A 23,083-nucleotide genomic window follows, 5' to 3' on the forward strand; every position below is an offset into this window, starting at 1 on the left:
AGTGTCACGTGCAATTCTATTTCTTGCGGGTTATATTTTTTATTTTTATTACAAATAGTTATTTTGCACTAATTTTTTTATAAATAAAATGTTTTTTCGTTTTATTTTAGTGACAAGTATCGCAATTGTTTTATAAATATTTTTCATTATAATTTATTTGATACAGTTGAAATTTTAAGACTTAATCAAGTATTTTTATTGGTATATTTTTATGCATTTTTAATACTTTAATTTGTTGCTTATTATGTTTTGATAATAATTTTTATGTTATTTTTAAATATATAAATTATATTTAATGATTTATGATAAAATTATATATCCAACTTTTTTGGAAAAAAATAATTAAAACTGGGGGTGGGGGTGGGGAACAGGGGATTATATTGGGGCATGAATAACAATAAAGCTATGCGGAGTGAGGATTGGACAGGTTGAGCGTAACCATCAAAAAATTTAATCTGACCCATGAAACAACAAGTAGTAATAAAATTGAAAAATACGAGGAAAACCAAATAATTCATGGTTACGTATTAGTAGTTTTTTATCCTAATTATCGACATTATTTTATCTAGAATCATGTCCTCGATAAATTGTATGCATATAATATCAACCTACTTATACCTTTAAGAAAAAAGAGAAACATTCACATATAGCCACTAAAAATAGCTTAATTACTTTCCATAGTTATAGTTTGATAATTACAATTCATAGCTACATGTTATAGGGAGGAGTGAGGCGAGAGAGATTGGGAGAGAGAGGGCAACAAGTGGGAGAGAGGTGAATTGTATATGTATATCGGTTAGATAATTGTATATTATACATATGTCTTTGTATATATGACAAGTGAGATTGGGAGAGGGAGGAGAGAGGTGAGCGAGATTGGGAGAGTGAGTAGAGATGCGAGTAAGAGAGGGGAGACAATGGGAGATAGGTGAATTGTACATGTATATTAGTTAGATAATTGCATATTATACATATGCACTTGTATATATGACAAGCGAGATTGGGAGAGGGAGGAGAGAGGTGAGCGAGATTGGGAGAGTGAGTAGAGATGCGAGTAAGAGAGGGCAGACAATGGGAGATAGGTGAATTGTACATGTATATCAGTTAGATAATTGCATATTATACATATGCACTTGTATATATGACAAGCGAGATCAAGAGAGAGAGGAGAGAGGTGAGCGAGATTGGGAAAGGGAGGAGAGAGGTGAGCGAGAGAGTAGGAGATAGGTGAATTGTATATGTATATTGATTAGATAATTGTATATTATACATATGTATTTATATATTCTGACGAATTATATGTATACAAATGTGGCTAATTATACAAACTCGATGTAGCCCACGTAATTAATGTATGATGTTAGTCGTGAGTGATAATTATAACAAACTATAGCTATAATGAGTAATTAAATAGTATAAATTTGTTTAACGCGTAATTTTCTCATAAAAACACCTATCATATGAGAGTTGAGCATGCGAAGGAGAAGAAACACATATTACAAAGAAAAAGGTGTGGTCAATCGCGTTTTACGCTTTATTTATAACAAGGACATTTTTTATATTTACTTACACATGTCCCTACTGCAGTGCCTCTAAGTGAAACGTGCATTCTATTTTGCAGACTATATTTTTTATTTTTATTACAAATAGTTATCTTGCATGATTTTTTATAAATGAAATATTTTCACGTTTTATTTTAGTAACAAATATTTCAATTGTTTTATACATATTTTTCATTTTAATTTATTTGATATAGTTAAATTCAAGATTTAATCAAGTTTTTCTATTGGTACTTTTAATAATTTAATACGTTAATTATTATGTTTTTTTGTAATAATTTTTTATGTAATTTTCAAATATATAAATTAAATTTAAAAAATATAAAAACTTATGTATTCAACTTTTAAAAAAAATAAAAATGAAAATTGAGGGTGGGAAAAGAGTTGAGTTTAACCTTCAAAAAAAATTAATTCGCCCCGTGTAATAATTGTTTTCATTTTGAACCCGTCTTCGCCCCGCATAGGTCCACTTCACACAATTTTTTTTTTTTAATTTTGCCTTTTTAGTTAAGTTTGATATTAAAAATTAAATTATTTTTTATTAAGTTATATAAACTTAATAGATAATGATTAGATTTTATTTCTTAGAGATCAAATTTAGACGTATGTAAGAAATTATTTTAGTTTTGATCGAACCATTTTTATTTGTTATCTTGAATATTTTAGTAACTTTAAAGAAATTAATATAATAGATAATGCTCTTTCACTCATATAATATTTAAAAAGTTAAAATTATGTTTGAAACCGCATAGATTTTTAACTGTATTCCGCATTAGTTTTTAAAAATTCACTTTAATGTGCTCTGTATCTCTCCTCGGCCCGCACAATTTTAAATTCACCCTGTCGTGCTTGTTGTAGCCTTAAACCCGGTTCGCACCTCCCCCCTCCCCCCAATTGTCATCCCTATACCGAGGAATCAAACTCTCACAGTAAAAAGTTTAAGAGTTACTTTTTCTGTTTAAGGGCATTTTCAGCCCTAGACTCTATTTTACTCTCCAATTATAGAATTTTTCTTTTTCAGAGAATCAACTCCAATTCAATTCTCTATTGTACTTTTTAAAAAAGAATTTTTTTTTCTCTCCTTAATATTATATTATATTATTTTTATTTTTATTTCATTTTCTTATTTCATAATATAAATTCGTTTTTGAAAAAATAATCACCTTCTATAATTTTCATGTAATATCAAATTATTATTTTTAATTTTTTTTATCTAATATAAAATTATAGTTTATTACAAATTTCAAAGAACAATTACGAAAAATTAAAAAAAGAAATCAACAACCACAAGCACAATCGCAATTACAAACACAACAATGCTCCAGATCATACACTATCTTTTTTCCGAATATTGTTAAATCTGAAAACGACCTACTAAATTACTATTGTGATTTTAAAAATCATTATGTTAAGTATTGTATTATTATCTCGTACTTAAAAATTATTATGTGATATATTGTATTTTTAAATTAAATTTTTTCATTTTAAAAATTATTAGGGACTATTTTGTCATTTCTTTAAAACAAAGGTGAAAATTCTTCTCTGGCACCTCAGTTGTGACCCTGAGGGCTTTTTGCTGGTTTTTACAAATTAAAGAATCAAAGAGATTTTTTCAATTGTTTCTACAGCTGTTTTGCCTGCAGATCTTCTGAACAAAATGGTAACTTTTTTCTCTTCTCTTTGATCTCACTGAAAATTATTTGGTAGCAGAAATTACAATCATTTTGTTTTCAATTTCATGAATTTGCTGTTCTGATTGATTTTTGATCGTTTGTTTTCAACTGGGTCATCTCGAAAAATGGGTAGATCCGTTTTATATTGCTTCAGAACAGGCAAGGAAAGACTCGTTTGGCTAAGTATTATATACCTCTTGAGGAATCCGAGAAGCACAAGGTGGAATATGAGGTATTTTAGTTTTTTTTTTTATGTGAATTTGGTGATTTTAGATTATGGGTTTTGATTATATAGTCAATTTTGGTCCTTGTAGGTTCATAGGTTGGTTGTGAATAGAGATCCCAAATTCACCAACTTTGTTGAGGTAATCAAGCCTGATTTTTTTTTTTTAAATTTCAGTTGATGGAAGCTAGCATTTCTCTGATTAAGCCCTTTTATGTATGTGGAGTTGAGTTTAACTTGATCAGCTTGAAATGCAAAAAGCGAAAATGTGATTATCTGTCTTGTTTTCGATCTATAGAACACCATACTAAGCGAATTTGCTACAATTGTGCTAAGGCAAAGGGTTCTCTTTCGCTAGCCTTTAATTTTCTAAAAGTAGTAATGTTTAACTATCTTATACTGTGAGAGGATGATGTCCTCTTGGTGGAGAACTATTTTGCTTTCCCTCTACGCTACGCCTGCACATTATCATGACATTTCACATTATTGGTGAAGTAATATCAAGATGGTTTATCGTATTTATCTACCATTGCATCATAAATACTTGTTCCGTTGGTATCAAAGGAATAACTTTGTGAAATGATTGAAGGATAGGGAGTGGTGGGGGATTCAAGATATTGTTCAAAATTTAATTTCTGTGTAGAGTAACCTATGTTATGGCTTAGTATGAAATTCTTATTGAGACATTTCTCCGTACCTACATGTTGTTTCCTAATTCAGTATCTTGGCTTTAGAAAATTTAGAGGTTGGAAGAGAGTGGGAGAGTGGAGGGAGGGAAGGATCAAGAAAGAAGAGCCATTTCCCTTTTGCTTGTGCATGATTAGAGGATTTATTTAGAATCATATACAGACTACTTTTTATGCATCATTCTAGCTTCAATATTGGTGTAATATTCCTGGATCTGATTTCTTAAAGAATCAAAAAATGTTAACCTGCAAAAGGAAACAAAAGAAGCATTGTGTTTTAACTTTGTTGGGTAATCCTTTCTCATGAGATGCTTCGTGAAGTATAACATACTATTTAAAAGTCCTCGATGACATAAAGTACAAAGCAAGATATCGGACAGAAGCTCTTTTTTCCTAAGTAAGTGATTTATCCTTGGAGCTGTAAGGGGGAAGGTAAAGCAAAGGAAGAGAGAGAAAACAAGTTTGAGGTTTGAACTTGTGTATATTATATTTTTGTAAAATATGATAGAAAACAACTGAGTGTGAGCAATAAGGAAAATCAATAGCTTTTCTGCTGAAACCTCATCAGAATTGATGAAAGAAGTTAATCTAGCGATTTTTTATTTGATGATGGAGCTGCTTAACTTACTTCAGTAATAGGTTGCACGAGATTTACATCTCTGGCTGATTTCAGTCTCCACTTCTTTTCAGTTTTTGTGTAGATATGTTCCTTCATAAGTCACTAATAACTAACACCTGCTAGTTATCTCCTCTTTGCAGTTCCGTACTCACAAGGTAATATACAGAAGATATGCAGGATTATTTTTCTCACTTTGTGTTGATATCACAGACAACGAGTTGGCTTATTTAGAGTCCATCCACTTGTTTGTGGAGATTTTGGATCACTTCTTCAGCAATGTCTGTGAGCTGGATTTGGTTTTCAATTTCCACAAGGTTAGACATTTCTCATCAAACGTTGCTACTTACAGAAGCAACAAAGTTAATAACATCTTTCTTTCCTGTGATCCCTGTTGTGGCACAATGGTCTTGTTGAATCTTCTAAGATGCCTGTTAAATATTGCTGCTGTATTTTTCTTTTTATATTTTTGTGCCGGCTCTCCAACTTGGTGCTGGTCGTCAAATCCTTAGCTGAGCCTTTTAAGTTAGAAATGAAGAAATATGTTTTTCATTAGTAGAGTCAATGGCACCGTTCTTTACTCATTGTATCATTTATGATCAATTTCTTCCCTCTGCAGGTATATCTGATATTAGATGAGTTTATTCTTGCTGGGGAGCTCCAGGAAACAAGTAAGAGGGTAAGAAATCTGCTTCCCTAATCACCTCTTACCCCCTCCATCCCTCCTCCAGACGTAGGGCCTGTAGCTGGCCAATTTTCTGATCTTTTGATGCTCTCTAGCTTGCCAATTTTTTGATTTTTTGATGCTCGCTAGGTCCTGTAGCTGGCCAATTTTTTGGTATTTTGATGCCCACTCACGCACACTCACACTCACACTCACACTCACACTCACACTCACACATATGGATATGTGTATATACATATGTGTATTGACTGACATGTACATGCTAATTTCAAGGTGTTAATTTTAAAAAAACATATTTAGCAGTGGTCCAAACTATCTCTGCTTAAGCAGGGTAACTAGATATTAGGTGTTGTTTGTCCCTCATCCATGAGAAGACAGATGTTTTGGTTTTGTATATATATTCCTTTGCTCTCTTTCCTCACATCCTGCCCAATGGAATAAAGAAGTTGATGCATATTTGATTCTGCCTCGACTTGTTATCCTATATAAATTTGCACTAAACAACATTCTTTTACACGCCAGGCAATCATCGAGAGAATGGGAGAGTTGGAGAAGCAGGAGTGAAGAACTCCGATGCTTTGCTCAAGAGTCAAAACAAACACTTGCCTTTTCCTTCATCACCTGCACTTCTCTTCCGGCTGGCTGTATTTACTGCATTAGACATTCTGTATCCCGTTGATACCTTCATGTTGATGTGGCCTCATTTAATACAAGATTTGTTCATTCATACATTTAAAGGTAGTTTGCAAGTTTAAATATGAATGTCTCTATCTATTCCCAGTTTAAATATGAATATCTTTATCTTTTGTTAACTCCAGAAACTATATTGTTGTTGGAAGTAGGAAAAGGGTTATTTCAATACGAAATTTCTTTATTTTTACTGGCCATCATGCCTTGGGATAACTTGTATTTGTCCTTCATTCAGAGGGAGCTCCAAACTCGATGTTATAATTGAAAGTAATTTATAGTCAAAATTAAACATTTTCTTTTTTGAGTTTTGTAACAAATGAAGTCCACTGAATTCATGTCATTGCTCCATTAAAGTAGGAACTAGTACGAAACAATTTCCAAAACTGGGGTGTAAGTATCAAAATTCTTTTTCTACTGAAAATAGGGAAAAGAAGTTTGAAAAAATATTTCAATTGATTATATCCTCTCCACCTTGGAATACATTTCATCTTTAAACTCATCTGTGTAGCCGCCATCCCATTGTATTTATCTATTTTATATACATAATATTTTTTACTTTATCCATCGAACACAAGAAAACATGTATAAAAGAACACTTTATTTTCCTGAAAATTGCTGAAAGAAATTTAAAGCAGCTGCAATTTTTTTCATTGCCATTCTTCTTCTTGTGTATACTACAAGTCAATAACCTTCTCAGACACATAAAGTTTCTTTCCATCTAGGGAAAAACCAACAACCATTTCTGAAGTTGTTACTCTATAATTAATTGAAACTGAAACAGAATAAGCATCTAATAAGGGACATGAGATTTACTATATCCTCCCTTTTTTGTGTTCCTTATATTCAGTAACAGAATGAACACCAACTCTCATGCATAAGCAAAGAAAAGAATAAATCAATTATGATTTGCAGGAGTTTCGCTCTGATATTATGGACATGGTGCCATGGCTCTCCGTATTAACGACGATCATTGCAAAGAAGCTGCAATGAAGGCACATTATTGGGGTAGAGTCCATGTCCACTTCCTTCCAAGCCAGAAGGGAAACTGTAATATTGTCCTTTGATCCTTGAATTAGTTCGTGACGTAGAAATGGACATAAGCTCCTGCTCGTTCAACAAGGGTGGAACATACTTGGAAGAAAGTGCTTCCATCGAGGAAGAAGAAGCTGCCAATTGAGCTTGAGAAGGTCCAAAGATAGGCATTGGTCGCCCTGCATTTTGCCAGTCTCGCATTTGTGAGGTAGAGACTCCACCAAACTTGTACTGAGCAGCGAAATGGGCATTTTGTAGTTCATTCTGCTGCGACATTTGTCTTGGTAAGGCCATAGCAGCTTCTCTTGACGGACAAAATGACGCACCTCCAAGATATGGAGGCAGCAGAACCTGCAACTAGCCACAAAAGTATTGCCTTAATCTACTAAACCATGTATTTATTAGTAGTTCCACCACAAACTTACACCTGAATCATTTAATAAATGTACGCCCAGTAAAATGCAATAGATGACCAATTTTACATTTAACACTTCTCGAACATTCCAAAAAAGGAGAAGGGGGATCAGAATGAGCTATGGTTCTGGGTGGTCTATGTTGGAAGCAGAATAGTGTTATCTAACGCATGCTTTGCATAAATACATAGATATGTATGTGTGGGCGGGTGTCTTTAAATAGGCTCATGTACTATAGTCCCTAATAACTTGTTCCAGCCCCAAAAGTCAAGATTTCAGCATGTACCTACGCTGTTCTCATCCTGATATTACACATAAGAGGGGTAAAATAATCTATGTTCTGGAAAAAACAGTAAAGTGACCGCACATTTCAGAAGTTGAATTCAATTTAAAGAATCTTCAGTATCTTAACAATTTAAGTCACGGAATTGAGAATCTGACAAACTAGTTGTGTTTCAAATGGAGCAAAGCAATTTTAATTAGAAGTCACCTGCTGAGTTGCTGCTGTTGCAGGATTGTAACGGAAAGGTGCAGATGAATAACCATTCTGGGGAAGCAAGAAATGCAGGGCTGGATGTTTCTGTGAGGTTACAGGCGTATCAAGGTTATGACCAGCAATAGTAGCACCACCATTAGTGCCTTTGATCACATAACTTCCAGCTGACAATGAAAGGAAATCTGCATTCTGCGAAAGAAAGAGGATTATTATCGTGTATGGATGAAGAATATCACACATTATTGAAGATAACTAACCTGCTTTGCTAAAGAATTGAACCCAGATGTAGTAGAAGCCTGTTGCTGATCTTGGAGGAGTCTTTGGTGCAAAAGGATTGCATTTCTAACTTCAGTTGGATTCTTCTCAACAGTAGAGGCAACATTCCCAGTAGAAACAATTCCATGCATATCATTCACCTTTACAGTTGGGCTGTTCTGAATTATAGGAGGCTCTTGCTTCACTCCATCAGGAGGTGAGGACTGAGAAGGATGCGAGGAGACTGTGTCACCTCTCATCGAAGTCTGTAAGCCCTTAGTCAGCCGACTTATATAAACATGAGCAGCACACCTCTTAAATGACTTCCTCAACTCAAGTGGAACTTGAGAATCCTGCATAATCAAATCAAATGAGTGTTCCATATAGTTGTTCAGAATGGAACAAAGTACATGAGAGTAACTGAAAGCTATATCGAAGTGCTAAAACACCTTCATGGTTGGTAGACAAGATTTTGCATTTTGAGCTTGATGATCAGTGCCAGCGCTCCCGATCCAGACAGGAAATTTGCCAATTGGAAACCTATCATTACTCGGTGCATGAGAAACCAAACAATATTTGTAGGCAAGGAAGAGTGCGGTAAGAAATGGGAACTTACTGTGGTGAAGAATCAAGTATGTCGGAACAAGATGACCCTGCTGCAGACAAGCCTGGCCACAACAATGAACCTGATCGCCAAAACAACATTTCTGTTAATGTAGATATAAAATACACATGATTTGGATGACACCGTCTCGGATATATTACAACCAGTCATCAGAAAATTTGAAACTTGCAGGCTATAGTTATACCATTATTCCTATTCTCCTTGTGTGTGTTTTGTTTGTTGGCTTGATAAGCAACAACCTGAATACAGAACAGTAAGATCAGCATTTCTGTCACGTATTAACCAAAGAGTATAGATGTCCAAACAAAAGTTACTTGTTGCGATGAAATTTCTAGCTGCTCTGTGTTGATGAATGTATCACACGGGGAAGCATCATGAAATGATTTTGATTTGGCAGCTTCTCCAGCAGAAACAGCTATGTCTGGAAACTGCTTCAAAGCTTCAGCACTGAATTGGGAGCTGTTTGTCCTTATGTCCTGTTCTGTTGTTACAACTACACCATTTATGAAATACATTAGTTCGGCAAATGACCAATTATGGAAGAGACCAACATAGAAACGAAGAACTAACAAGCAGACCTCCACTTGCGATTACAGAAGCCTCAGGTTCTGGTAAGTCCAAAGATTTCACTTCAGGAAGTTGACTATTTATTTTGCTTTCGCTCAAGGTGTCAACATCTGGGATCATACCAGCCAAAGCATACAAGGTTTCAGCCACTTCCTCTTCATCTTTGGTGATTGGACAATCAAGCTCCTCCTTTATACACCGACTTGAACCACAATGAGTCTGCATTTAAATCTCATTATCATAGATGAAAATTTTCAATTGAACAGCATATCATTCAATTGTTTGGCAGAGGAACCACAGAGCTAAAAGAACTATTAAAAGGAAAAAGCTGCAAAATTTACAAGTCACTAACCAAATTAAGCTTAGACTTGTTGCCATATTTCCTTAGTGTTTCAGCTCCATCTGACATGCGATTCGCCTTTTTGGAAATCGGCAAAGGTGGAGAGATGAGCTTGCGAATTCTCTTCTTGATAACTACAAAGGGCAAAGGATCCAAAAGCAAACAATTTATGATCAATTGGAAGTCCAAAGTTTAACTCAAACAAGAACCATTTCACCTTATAAGAGATTAAAACCAGAAACTTGGCCAGTACAATCACCCAAATTGCAGATTAAGTACTTTTTAATGATTCCAAAGGTTTAAAAAGCGAAATAAGACGAAGAAACTTACAGAATCTTCTCATGCTTAAAAAGAAAGAAAAGGTGAAAAGGAATTTACTATAATTTACAAAATAAAGCAACAAGTGACCCACTTCCAAGCACTGGGCTCCAACTAACACATAACTATTCCAAATAAGATAACAAACATAAGCAAGTCAGTAATTTCCAAATTTGATTCACAAAAATACAAACCTGAACGAACTTTCCGAGGAACAGAAGCATGATCTACTCCATTACACTCATCAAAAAACTGCAAATCCAAAAGGAGTTAATGAATTTAACAGACCAATACCTATTTACAATATACTTAATTGAGCTAAAATATCAAACCTTTTTGGGAAACTTAAATCGCTTCCGAACAGAAACATTGGAATGAATCTCATCGTTATCATCAGACTTTAAACAACCCATTTCAATGTTGTTCATACTGGACTAAACTTCACCAGCACCACTCAATCTTTCTCCCCCTTTCTTCGATTTCTTCGCAATTATTTCATTTCCTCCCTTACAATCTAAGCATTCAAAGCAAAACCCAGAAATATTATCAGAGAATTTTGTGTGGAAAGCAGAAATCACAAGAAAAATCAAAACAAAAAGAAGGATAAAGAACTGTAACAGATAACCAAAAAAGAAAAAAAGAGAGGAGAAAAGGAGGAATACAAGACGACACGCGTTTCTCAACCTCGCAAACACCAAAATCCACATATAGATGAATAAGAATAAGAATATATTTGCAGAAACAGACAATAGACGCATTGATGGGTCTTGTTGTCTAGTAACCGTTTGATTTTAATACAAAGACGAAACAATAAAATTCACTTTCACACTTAAGCATTACCGATTCTTGTCCATTTCTGGAAAAAAAATACTGCAACAAAATTGAATTGAAAACAATTTTTTTTCCAGACCCAGCTACAATCAATTCTCTAATCATCAAACAAGAACCTCCAAAATTCAGAACTTTTGGTAGTGAATCTAAAAACCCGATACAGAAACATTAAAGGCTTTTGGGTTTTACAGTACTAACATTTAAAAACTCTAAAAATGGTTAAAAAGGGAAGAAGAAGAAGAAAACTGAATTTGGTCCTTTATGTACAACGAATCGGGTTCTTCTTCACATAATAAAGCCGCTCTCTCACTGTGAGTCTGTCACACTCGTACTCATCAACCCCCAAAAAGAAAGAGAGAGAGAGAGAAAGAGAAAGACAACACACACGCAAAGTACCTAAAAAAAATCAACCCCATGTAGAGAAATTACAGTACCATCTCTATTCATCAACAAAACCCCATTAAAACAGATCAACATATCAGATTATATAGATCAAACGTACATTTTCTTCAGAAAAAGCATAATCTCATCACTCTTTCAGATCGAAAACGCAAAAATTCAAAATGCAGAAAACAAAAAACTCAGTCATTTCCATGAACAAACAACAGAGAATCATGAAAAAAAAAATTAATCCAGCTTACAATCTGTTGCAACAACTCATAACTGAACAAGAACAAACAAACAAACAAAAAGAATAAATTTTTGATTTACCCAAATAGTAACGATTTAGCTATCTGAGAATATTTCTGCTTAACAAACGGAAAAACCGAAGCTTTCGGTTTTTGATTACCCGATTCTCTCAAGATTTCACACGAAAACGATCAGTTACTCTGTTTTCTCTCTTTCTTTTGCGTTTTAAAAGGAATATTTTTAATTATTACGTCGTCACAATATCTACGGACCATACAAACGGGATTTTCGCAGCCGTTGGATCAAAAGTTCTCGAGTCCCACGTGTCATCTACGTGGCAATAATTTTTCTTACCCAAAATGCCACCGTGTACATCTTCCAATTAATCGCCGATTCATTATGTTATACTACGGCTGATTAATAAATACTTTTAGGTTGGGCCCCATGTAGGGTAATGATTTTGATTCTCTGGCGCTGGGTGAAAAGGGAGTGCTTCATGAATGATGCGTGAAGTTGAGAGCAATTCGGTTGAAAGGGACTGTGAAAATGACTATTTTACCCTTTGATCGCGATATCAAATGACGAAGATACCCTTCCATTTGAAGTTAGAATGTATTCAATAACATCCAATATAAAGAAAGATTTGATTAAGTTATCCCATCTCTTTTTGTATATGTGTAATGAATGAGTTGTATGTTTTTTGAAGCTATTAAATAATATTAACTATTTTGAGAGCTTTTTTAAAATTTTGAATCGAGAAGTTTTAATGTGATTTTTAAACTTAAAATAAATTGATTGATGTAAAGTTTTATCATGAAAATAAGAGTTTTAAGTGAGTTGGATGTAGTATGTTGACAATACAAATAAACTAAAAGCTTAGTTTATATAGTCAAAATATGCACCAACCTAGATCTTATAATTGATCGATTAAAATAACAACAAAGTAAAATTGAATAGCATACTAGATGATATATTTTTTTATAAAAAAAATCATAAATAGTGTCTTGGATTGATACATGCTTTTTCAGTCAAGTGAGAGCAATAGAGTGAGTCTTTTTTGCTATTCATTTGGAGTGGAAAGTATTCTTTTATTCTTAATTAGAGGTTTCGAATTTAAGTATTCCTAGATACGAAATCGTTTTTGTTAGAAAATATTTTATCTTTCAATGTATAATTTATCAAGGTGGATCTTTTAAATTCGAATATGAATATCGAGCACCTGACGAGAAGCTGTTTAGCATTTATGCTCCTAAGAAACTCACTCTTTATCTAAAAAAGTAAAGTAACTTTTAACATTGAGTTTTGGGTTAGGATAACTGGTCTGGATAATATACGCATAGGCCCAATACTTCAGCCCAAAACTTAGCCCTCTGACTCTTCACTCGTGAATGAATACGTATTGTTTAGGCCTTTAGGATCCAAATTAAGTCCCGTTCACTGACAGTCTCTGCCGTGTCTACTCTGTCGCCGGTTGCCGCCGGTTGTCGCTGCTCGCACGTCTTCTCTTTTTCAGGTGAGTTCGATTATTGTGTGTTTTAATTCTTTCCAAAAGGAACAATTGAAGATGAAGAAAAATCTGTTGAATTTTTAACTTGAAAAGAACTGAACTATACACACCATAATTGAATCCATACTAGTTCGAAGCGTGATTTATGCTAGTTGAAGATGTGATTTGGATTATCATTATGATAATCATTTCTCTATATTTGAAGTTTTTGAACTCAATGTTCTTAGGTTAATTAGATATTTATGAGTCAATTGATTTTTGAATGAACCATTGCATAAAAATCAATTGTCGATGGTTACTTGTTAGGTTAAATAGGTTTCTGCTGCTGATTGTTTTTGTCGATCTTTAAGTTTTATATAGCTGTACTTTGAGATAGAAGGAAGGTGTTTGAGCTATGAGAAATTCATTCAGCTTGTAAGTTTTTGATTTGCTTCACCTGGAACTCAATTCGAAGCTAGCCTAACTTATTTTTCTGTTTATTTGTCCCTGGGCACATAAGTAGAAAGTTTGAGTATCTTCTCTTTACAAGAAAAACCTGAGTTATGTGGCACTTTAGACTACAAATTGTATTTTATACCTGACAGATACTATTGTAGGGCATATAATTTAGTTAGATTCGTTTTTGGTTCTGCTTTGGGCTGTATTTCCTTGAGACGAGGGTCGGGAACCACCTCTCTAACTCTGAGGTAGGGGTAAGGTTTGCGCGCTCTAAACCTTTGGGTATTTTGTTGTTGTAGATTTTATTGTAGTGCATATGGTATTACGTCAACATATTGAGTGTGTTCCCATAGTGGGGTCTGGGGAGGGCACTAACCTTCTTCTCCCACATAAAGTGCTACAACACACTGCTACTTACAAGACTTCTACCCTAGTCCTCGACCTCGAAACTTTCCTATATAGGGTCATATTCCTAGTAAGTTGAAGTTGTGTCATGTAGGGTTGAATCACCTTCCCCTTGTTCTTTTATGACCTATCCCTGCCTTTCTAACTCCTGTTCCGCCAATATTGGACTAGCACAGTTACCATTTAATCATTGAACAGTGAAATAGCCTTTCCATGAGAAATCTTTGAAACAGAAAAAATGAACTGCTTAAAATCATGGTGAGAATTTCGATGCACCAAAAGAAAAGTATCATGACAAAACCGAGCAGTCACTTAACACTAGAAAGGATCACAAACTACTCTAATGACAGTTACATATGTAACATGGGTATCTTCTCTGGTACTCGAATGAAATGAACATTCTTCTAGTTTTAAGTATACATTTAGTCTAAGTTGCTCTGATTCTGCACTTTTGGTGCCACACCCGTGTCGACACGACATGGGTGTGGGATCTTTGTCCGATTTGGTCAACTGATTTTGGGTACTTTGACCAAAATATATGGGGAAAGTCTTGACAGTTCTAAGATTTCTGTAATCAATACAAAAGCTAAGGTGAATTGAAGAAAATGGAATACCTTTTATATAGAAATTTCTTTGTCTTTCCTTTTCGTTTAATCTCCTTCCAAGATTCTCCTCAAGTTCTCCACATAATATAGGTTTTATAACTCTATTTTTAGGCGAATCCCTGCACCCGTATCCATACATAGATTCATATCCCCAAATCTTAAATTTAGATCTTGAAGGATCCAACCTCTGGATCCACACCCGTATCAGACACCCGCACCCGAGTTCGAGCAACTTAGCATTTAGTTCTCCTTTCTTCAGATTGTATATTATAAACTTGTTTTGATACTTTGACCCCTCTGACTTTTGAAATTGTTGCTTTTTATGTACTGCAGCTGATATAAGCCCAAAATTGTAGCTTATGTTTGGACTAAACTACAAATTGGTTAAGGTGCTCCCATCGACAATACACTATTGGAGAACGAGTGCAGAGGTCTGATATTTCTCGTTCAAGTGTCGACTCAACGCCGAGAGAAGTCGCCTTTTTTGGTTGAGAAAAACCTCGAAACTGCCCTTTGGCTCATCTTAATGTAACTATTATTGTGACAGAGAAGATAAGAACATTGTTTTTGTGAAATCAGATGTCGACAGCAACATACCCACCACCCCCTCCGTTTTATAGGCTGTACAAGGACTATCTTCAAGACCCCAAGTCTGCTCCGGAACCTCCCCCTCCAATTGAGGGCACCTATGTCCTCTTTGGTAGCAACTACACTGTAAAGTCTCTGACCCGTTCTTCTACTCCCTTTTGAAATCCACCCCCAAATGGGGAAAAGGGGTGAAAAAGTCATGATACCCAATTGCTTACTTGTGCTTAATGTGGATGTATGAATGTATAAGGTGTCTTTGAGGCCCATTCAAGTTACTGGGTAGCTCTTTACCTCGAAAGATTTGCTTTTACTTTAAAGATTGAACCATGTTCTCAGTTTCTTCACTTTCATATACTTTATATTGCTTTTGGGGTAAAGGTATGGATTTAATTCAATGCGCGCTTAAAAAAATACAAAAGATTAGAGGGGGAAAATGTCTGATGCTAAGGTGAGGTTCAGTGAGATATTCAACAATGATTTAGATTTTATCTATTCTGAAATATGAATGAGGTTTCCATTAACATTCTCACCTTTATCTTATGTCATCTTGAGCTGCAACGCATCAAGAATCTTTATTCTGGTCACTCCTCTCAGTCCTCTGTGTTCTTGTCTTTTGTGAATTTTGTTTGTCAGTTGTGTTGCTGAAATTAAGTTGTCGTTGTGGTTTTTATTAGATAGCTATGTGCAAGTTTGCTCATTATTTATTTTGGCATTACCGTTTGCGCAGACTGATGATGTACTCCCAAATTTGGAAGAGCAGGGTGTGCGTCAGTTATACCCAAAAGGGCCTAATGTTGGTAATGTTTGCAGCTATTCTCAAAAAGCCGTATTTGTTCCTACTGTGATATGTAACATGCATATCTTTTTTAAACATTTATGGTTAAAAGAATTTAAGTATGTGGATACACACATTTGTACCTTATATATCATCCTGCATTTTCGATATGAATCTGCATGGAACATGACACTCGTTTTTGTTTCCTTATCGTAAGTTCCAAGTAAATATCCTCTACAAGGTCAATCGATATGTCTAATCATTTCTGTTCTCTTTCTCTAAGCCAGTGACCAGAATAAATAAAAGGGAAATAGATATAAAGTTTGAGCCCTTTAGGTTATTCAAAGTCTTAGACAAAAGATTGCAAATCAAGTATCCTATGCATTGCAAAAGTTAATTGCAGAATCAATTCCATAGTTGAAACGATGATGTCCCCTTTATTGGGTGCTGCTGCATATGGGATGCTTCCAGAGATAAATTTAGGTGCTATTTTGTTGCTTCTCAGAAAAAATTATTCATTCTTATTCTGCTGATTCATGTTACAGATTTCAAGAAAGAACTAAGAGCACTTAACAGAGAATTGCAGCTACATATATTGGAGCTTGCTGATGTTCTTGTAGAGCGCCCTTCGCAATATGCCAGGAGAGTGGAAGAGATATCTCTGATATTCAAGAACTTGCACCACCTACTCAATTCTCTGCGTCCTCACCAGGTGATCAATTGGTGAAATCTAAGTGTCTAAATATTTCTGGGTTTTAGCATGGCTATAGAAGATAGATGATCTCAATAATCATTTACCTTTGTTTCTTTCTTTTACAGGCTCGAGCCACACTTATCCACATTCTAGAACTTCAGATACAACGACGTAAACAAGCAATAGAGGATATCAAGCGGTATGATGTTGTTTGTATGTTCTTTTTATCATATATATTTAGCTTCTTCCTTCATTAGATTTAGATGAAAAATCGTGAGTTTTCTAGAAGAGTTCAAGTGTGCCTCATCAAACAGTTGCAAGTGAAAGAATTCAGTTTCCCTTTAAGCTGCTTCAGTCACTTTCAGCTACACAGATTATATGTAATTACTATATCAAACTACCTCTCAAAATGAAAAGAGAGATGTATTTACCGTTAACTCTAATAATGTGCATAAATTCACAAGTTGTTGGAGTTGAGGCAGACTGTTTAATTCTCTCTTTATCTTTTTATCCTGGTTACTATGATTTTAGTCATGATTTTGGTTTCTATTTGCTTGTATAGGAGAAGGGAAGAAGCTCAGAAGCTTCTAAAGGAGGCACTTGGTACCCTTGAGGGACAGTAGAATGCTCTTTAGACTTTACACACACAGCTGGCAGAATTAGTGTCTAGAATGCTTTGAAATTACAGTATAGAAATCATTCAGTCCTAATGTGAAATTTTCTTTATTCACTTGCCTGAATTTTATACAGTGACAATGCTTTTATGTGGCAAGTGTCACAATCCAGTGCCAAAAATTCGACGTTTCAGTCATCGAGGCAATACAGAGTTTCGATTAAGAGTGTGTAAAAAGATTTAGGTGACCTATCAAACATGTAACTATTCTGATATTATGTTAAATTCTTAAAAAGTAGTCTCATCACTACTATTGAACATGTGATCTTCCTTATCTTTTGTTGCTGAGCGGTGTGAATAGCTCTTCTAACATCAACGTGAATCAGCCTATACGCGTCATCGCGGATGTTGTAGAGCAAGTATTTAAAGGGATTGTGGCAAGGTCGACCATTTGAAAAAGAAAAGTCCACATAGACTACAGTAGTAAGCAGTGTTGATCAGCTGACGCAGAGTATCCTAAACAACAGCAACAATTACTATGCCTCAATTCACCAAGGGAGCAAAACGGTGGGAGCTCCAATGTTTTGTTGCTGTGACATGAAAGATGCTATGGTTGTACAATCTAAAGAATCTACATTCAAGAAGCAACTGTGACATAACCCAGTAGATCAGCTAACAACACACATCTATTGGCATTCGACGAACACTCTTAGACGAAAACCAGATTAACTGGAAAAAAATAGGAGTGAAGTGTACAATCTCGTAGCCAATTCATAAAAAATTCAACATTTTTGCGACAAACTAAAAGAGAGTGTTTACGAATTGCAAAAAGAGAGAAAAAAAAAGCATGGCATTCGAAAGAAAATTTGTGTACAAGGATATTAACAAGTCCAAGAAGCAGATCTTTTCATGGTAGGCTTCATCTGTTTATCTTCTTCAAGTGATATCATACCCAAATGAGATGGATCTTCCAGCATCATTCTAGCTACCAAGTAACCAGCAATGGACCATGTCTGGAACTTACGCGCCTGCTTTCCAATAAATCGACCAAGCTTTCCGTCGTAATACTCTGGCCAGCTATCTTTTAGTAAACGCGATTCAGCTAGTTCAATGGCCCGTCGTGCTATTTGGGGTCGACCAGTCTTGATAGCTGCTGCAGTAAGGAGCCACAGAAGAACTAGACACAAAAAACCAGGCAAATCAGTATTAGCATAAGTTTGTAAATGTCACGGTGCAGAACATGAAAAGAGTACTCCCTCGGTTTCATTTTATGTGAAAGTGTGACTGAGCACAGAGTTCAACACGTGATCTTAAACATGTCATGACATTTTTTGTGGCTATAAACCGTATCACTAAGGGTTTTTAAATATAGAAAGGCATCATTCTTTTCGGAATAGACTAAAAGAGCAAGATTGATGCATAAAATGGAATATAGGGAGACATGATAGGCTACCAAAAAGTAGACAGATATACTGGTCATCGTGATGCGAGATGACATAGCAAACTATTGCTAAATAGAATGAAGTACTTTTGGTGTTATATAAGAAGGAAGAAACTATAACCTGGCCAAGTGCCACCATTGTGGTAACTCCAACTAGTGTTTTTAGGGTCGCATCCTGTTACAATTCTCCATTCATGGCCTTCCATAGCAGGATAACAGATTTTCAGCGGCATTTCTCCAACTAGCTCTTGCCATCTTGATTCAACGAGATCCATTATGGCGGAAGCTTGCTCAGGTGTAGCCAAAGATGACAAGATTGAAATACAGTTACCCAAACAAAACCAACGGAAGTCCATGTGAGCAGGACTAACATTTCCGATGAAGTAACCACCACGAGTTGGCATGAAATCAAAAACCCACTCCGGAAGGGAATCTGGCATCACATTAAACTTGTTTACTGCAGTGTGAGAGTACTCTTCTGTTTTGTAGCGGTATATATCATTCAGTTGTTTTATGTCGAGCCAATAGTAACTTCTCATGTGAAAGCTTAAAGCATGAAGTCGTTTAATTATTGCATCACAACACTCTTGGTTTTCTTCGTCGTGTTTAAGGAGAAACAAGGCACATCTTAAGGCCATAAAGAAAAGTGCTTGTATTTCAATAGGATAGCCATAGACACCCTGGGAACAATATGAAACAAAGTGCTTATGACATGTGAGTAGTGGATATTTTAAAGGAAGTTGAACTGCAATAATTGAGAATTTTAATATGCCCACAAATTTATTGAGAATATGAGAAAAGAGTACAAGTCTTCTTATTGGTCCAGTGTAATCCCACAAGTGGAGTCTCAGGAGGGTAGTGTATACACAGACCTTACCCCTACATCGTGGAGGTAGAGAGGTTGTTTCCGAAAGACCCTCAGCTCAAAGTGCAGCACATCAAAGAAGTTATGAAAAAGGAGATACAGCAGTGAAGAAAACACGTCAATTAATAAGGAAAGCACTACATAGCACATCGAAATCAAGCGGTAACTGAAACACAATAGAAAACAGATGGTCAAACGCAAGAAAGTACGTGTATACGACTAATACTAAGACAGACACAGTGCTACCAGACTCCCACCAAGCCTAATCCCGCCAAAAAGCAAGACAAAGCTCAACTGCCTATTTCTTAACTTCAAGCAAATGATGTGAAATCTCAGCAGAACTCCTATTTGAAGCTTAACTTACCTAAGTCAGAATCAGAATCACTGTCATTATGTACGAGAAATAGAAAATCAAGCACGTAATAAGTATGTAGGCTAACCAAATCTTGACAGATTATAAATATGCATTTGGTCAATTATACTATTCTAGAAGTAACAGTTGATAGCTATCTCATATCTTGTCATCACTGTCATCATGTAATATTAAGTAGAAAATCAAGCATGTAATAAACAGAAAACAAGGCATGAGCATAAGTCAGATCTAGTTTAAAAAACCGATAAAGAGCGGATAGTAGTACATCAGACTGACCATTCTGCGATCAATCATAGAGCATCCATCAGCGCACAGCAGGGTTGGGAATGTATCAAAACCTTCAGAGAGACATAATTCAAGAATCAGCCTTATACCCCTTTGGCATTCTGGCATCTCAGCCAAAGAAGTGTCCCCTGTAGACTTTGTGTATGCACGAAGTAGTATAATCCACCAGAACCCTGAATCAACAGGAGCAACTCTACCAATAGCACTTTCACCGAAATCAGCAGTTATAGTCTCATAGTTCCTAACAGGATCATGAGACACTTTAAAACTTGCAGGCATAACTCCATCCCCCAACTTGAACTGGTCTATCTTCTTCTCCCGAGATTGGAGGCGCAAGGTTTTCAAAAGAAAATTCTTTACTATATCAGGTTCACCATTCATCAAGAATGCCAAAGCGCTGGGGACAAAATCTCTGACAAAAACCTGCCAAATTTTAAGTCAGAACTGCAAATTGCAAGTAGAATGGTTGTCATGTACATAGAGAAAGACGACTGTGAAAGGATTTCGGAAAGCTGGGCCCATCAGTAAGCTGGTTTTACCTCTGGAGAATATCTAGAATCTGGTTCTAGATCAGACGCAAAAACGCTCAAAGGTTCATTGGGGTTTTAAGCGCAAATAAGCATGAATAACAAATAAGTGAAATATCAATTGTTTAGTGCCGCCTCGTCATAAGAGGTTAATTCACAATGATAAGTATGCCTTAGAGAACCTTGCTAACGACACTGAATGCACAATAAGCGAGAAAAAGTGCTCAGACACATTTCGAGTCCCGCTTCATGGCTTAAATGCGCCTTTGACAACACTGGTTCTACATAAGTTTTTATGTAAACTATTTGAACAATTCAGTCGGTCAAGCTTAGCTCATATTCATTGAAATAGCTGGGCCTGCAAACTATACCCCCTCTTCATCTTATCAGTCAACCGCAAACCAATCAGTTGCACTGATAACTATAGTGTGGACATAGGAATTCACCATTTTCTATTTATTACGTAAAGAAACATCTAGTACAACTTATCAGAGGACACTCGTCAAAACAAGTTCCATTGAAGCACATAATCGACCTGCTTCACGGGATATTAAATCACAACAAAATACATAAAGACAAACTTGTATCCATCTAAGAACTAGAACAATAAGCATTTACCTGATCATAGTTAAGTTCCTCAGCAGAATTATCTATAGCAGCAATAGTTCCCACAGGTTGATCTCGGAAGTTAACAATAGAACGCCTCAAAGCTTCCCATGCTTCGCCGATTATAGGATGCGGCTCATATCCGAAGGTTGATCTGGGTGTGTGTATGCCGGACCACCTTCCTGGTGAATACACTCCAACCATATTATCAAAAACACGAGAAGAGTTCTCCGAATTTTTGTATACCTGACGTGGCGGTGAATGAGTCATTGACATTTCGCTGAAAGATCTTTCATCGAACGACCTCTTCCTTTCAATATTAACTTGTCTTGGCCTTTCCAGCAATCTAGCCAAATCTTCCTCGATTTCAAACAAGGATGGAGCAGCTTCCGCGTGTCTTGCATTCCCATTTTGAGACACATCCACAGGGCTAGGCATCTTCCAATACTTCCAAAAGTCCTAGACAATAAGAAATCGAATCCAAAGATCTGCATATCACCAATGAAATAAGAAAACTTTTAAGAATTCGCCCCCGTAACAGAAGCTTAGTAAACACAAAGCTATATAGCTCAGACTCTCCAAAAACATCAAACAAGTGTGTGTCGGATCCTCCGAAAGGTTCCTCTTTTGGAGGATCCAATGGGCTGCAGCAACATTTTTGGAGAGTCCGAGCTACATCAAACAAGAACTTACATAATAAAGAATACAATCAACTTGTAATAAAGAGTGCAATTAATGCCTCTTATACTTGGAATACATTAAATTGAAATATACACCAGATCAGAAAATCAACATTTTTTTCATTTACAAGCAATATTTATTCACTATAAGTTTGGTTTAATTCAACTTGAGCAAAATTAGAGCAAGTTCTTACACACAATTTTAATTAATTAATCATAATCATTAACTTAATTAAACAATCAAAGTCAAACTACTGTTAGATCTTCTTTTACTTTATCAATTTACTTCTTTCTTTTTAATTCATACTTTGATCAATCCAGCAAATACTGAAACCAGCACAAAATGAAAAATCTCAAATGCAGAAAAACCTTAATATCATCGAAACAAACAGAAAAATGAAAAAATTAAGAAACATAGATAAAACACAAAATAAATAACCTAGGAGCTGGTAATAACAACCTCAAAGTATCGGCGGCGGCGGCGGCGGCTACGGCGAACTTCAGTGAGATCTAAGGTTTCCGAGGAAGACACCAACCATGAACTATCAGAAAGACTTTGGGACACAATGGGTCTTTCACTATATACTATGTTGGAACTATGTGAAAAAAAATTAACCGGGAAATGAAGGTCAAAAGACGAGTTGACTGGATATACCGGTAAGATTTTGTGCTTGTGACGTATGGGATGGTAACTGACACGTAGGATTGTCTGGGAATATCCGATTAACAGTTCTGGGGTAATCTCCGACCAAACTTTGTCCGAAAATGGATTAGTTGTAATTGTAAATAGTGATTAAGGAAATAATTGTTGTTGTTGTGAACGATTATTACGATCTTAAGTATGATTAGTGATAACGACTAATCCCACATCCTCGCGACTTAATAAGTTTCATTAATACTACCTTTAGTTTTTTTTTAAAAAAAAGGATGAGATTATTAATTTTTTTATCTCAACTTATGTTATTCACTTTCATTTTTAATTAATGTCAAAAAGAATCTAATATTATTATATTTTGGCAACAATTTAATTTTAAAATATTTA

General features: G+C 35.5%; 4 protein-coding genes across 15 annotated transcripts; 2 read left to right on the forward strand and 2 right to left on the reverse strand.

The window, feature by feature from the left end:
- The first annotated feature begins 3,040 nt into the window (after nt 1–3,040).
- LOC101261916 (AP-2 complex subunit sigma) lies at nt 3,041–6,322 on the forward strand. The gene is made up of 6 exons (XM_004238307.5): nt 3,041–3,219; nt 3,366–3,464; nt 3,547–3,597; nt 4,901–5,074; nt 5,377–5,436; nt 5,965–6,322. The coding sequence occupies exons 1-6, from the start codon at nt 3,217–3,219 to the stop codon at nt 6,004–6,006; spliced, it is 429 nt and encodes a 142-aa protein (XP_004238355.1). The 5' UTR covers nt 3,041–3,216; the 3' UTR covers nt 6,007–6,322.
- A 406-nt stretch (nt 6,323–6,728) lies between these two features.
- On the reverse strand, nt 6,729–11,851 carry LOC101261617 (uncharacterized). Of its 11 annotated transcripts, none has more exons than XM_004238306.5 (12): nt 11,721–11,851; nt 10,511–10,692; nt 10,373–10,430; nt 9,873–9,994; nt 9,532–9,739; nt 9,268–9,446; nt 9,138–9,192; nt 8,945–9,014; nt 8,778–8,868; nt 8,331–8,681; nt 8,068–8,262; nt 6,729–7,515 (listed from the first exon to the last, which is right to left on the reverse strand). In XM_004238306.5, the coding sequence occupies exons 2-12, from the start codon at nt 10,604–10,606 to the stop codon at nt 7,090–7,092; spliced, it is 1,851 nt and encodes a 616-aa protein (XP_004238354.1). In that variant the 5' UTR covers nt 10,607–10,692; nt 11,721–11,851; the 3' UTR covers nt 6,729–7,089. The 11 variants fall into 11 exon arrangements, with proteins under 11 accessions (XP_004238354.1, XP_010320426.1, XP_069153568.1 ...); XM_010322124.4 differs by having other exon boundaries at nt 6,729–7,521; XM_069297467.1 differs by having other exon boundaries at nt 6,729–7,521; nt 11,800–11,842.
- Nucleotides 11,852–12,960: 1,109 nt separating this feature from the next.
- LOC101262307 (mediator of RNA polymerase II transcription subunit 7a) lies at nt 12,961–17,584 on the forward strand. Of its 2 annotated transcripts, XM_010322128.4 has the most exons (7): nt 12,976–13,152; nt 14,928–15,081; nt 15,174–15,308; nt 15,910–15,979; nt 16,503–16,669; nt 16,777–16,850; nt 17,214–17,584. In XM_010322128.4, the coding sequence occupies exons 3-7, from the start codon at nt 15,174–15,176 to the stop codon at nt 17,272–17,274; spliced, it is 507 nt and encodes a 168-aa protein (XP_010320430.1). In that variant the 5' UTR covers nt 12,976–13,152; nt 14,928–15,081; the 3' UTR covers nt 17,275–17,584. The 2 variants fall into 2 exon arrangements, with proteins under 2 accessions (XP_004238356.1, XP_010320430.1); XM_004238308.5 differs by having other exon boundaries at nt 12,961–13,152; nt 14,928–15,308.
- A 389-nt stretch (nt 17,585–17,973) lies between these two features.
- LOC100134879 (probable alkaline/neutral invertase D) lies at nt 17,974–22,907 on the reverse strand. Its single transcript, XM_004238309.5, has 5 exons — nt 22,502–22,907; nt 21,374–21,849; nt 20,220–20,651; nt 18,827–19,385; nt 17,974–18,441 (listed from the first exon to the last, which is right to left on the reverse strand). The coding sequence occupies exons 2-5, from the start codon at nt 21,797–21,799 to the stop codon at nt 18,146–18,148; spliced, it is 1,713 nt and encodes a 570-aa protein (XP_004238357.1). The 5' UTR covers nt 21,800–21,849; nt 22,502–22,907; the 3' UTR covers nt 17,974–18,145.
- Nucleotides 22,908–23,083: the final 176 nt, after the last annotated feature.

Source organism: Solanum lycopersicum, chromosome 4, assembly GCF_036512215.1.
Source record: "Solanum lycopersicum chromosome 4, SLM_r2.1".
NCBI classification, from domain to species: domain Eukaryota; kingdom Viridiplantae; phylum Streptophyta; class Magnoliopsida; order Solanales; family Solanaceae; genus Solanum; species Solanum lycopersicum.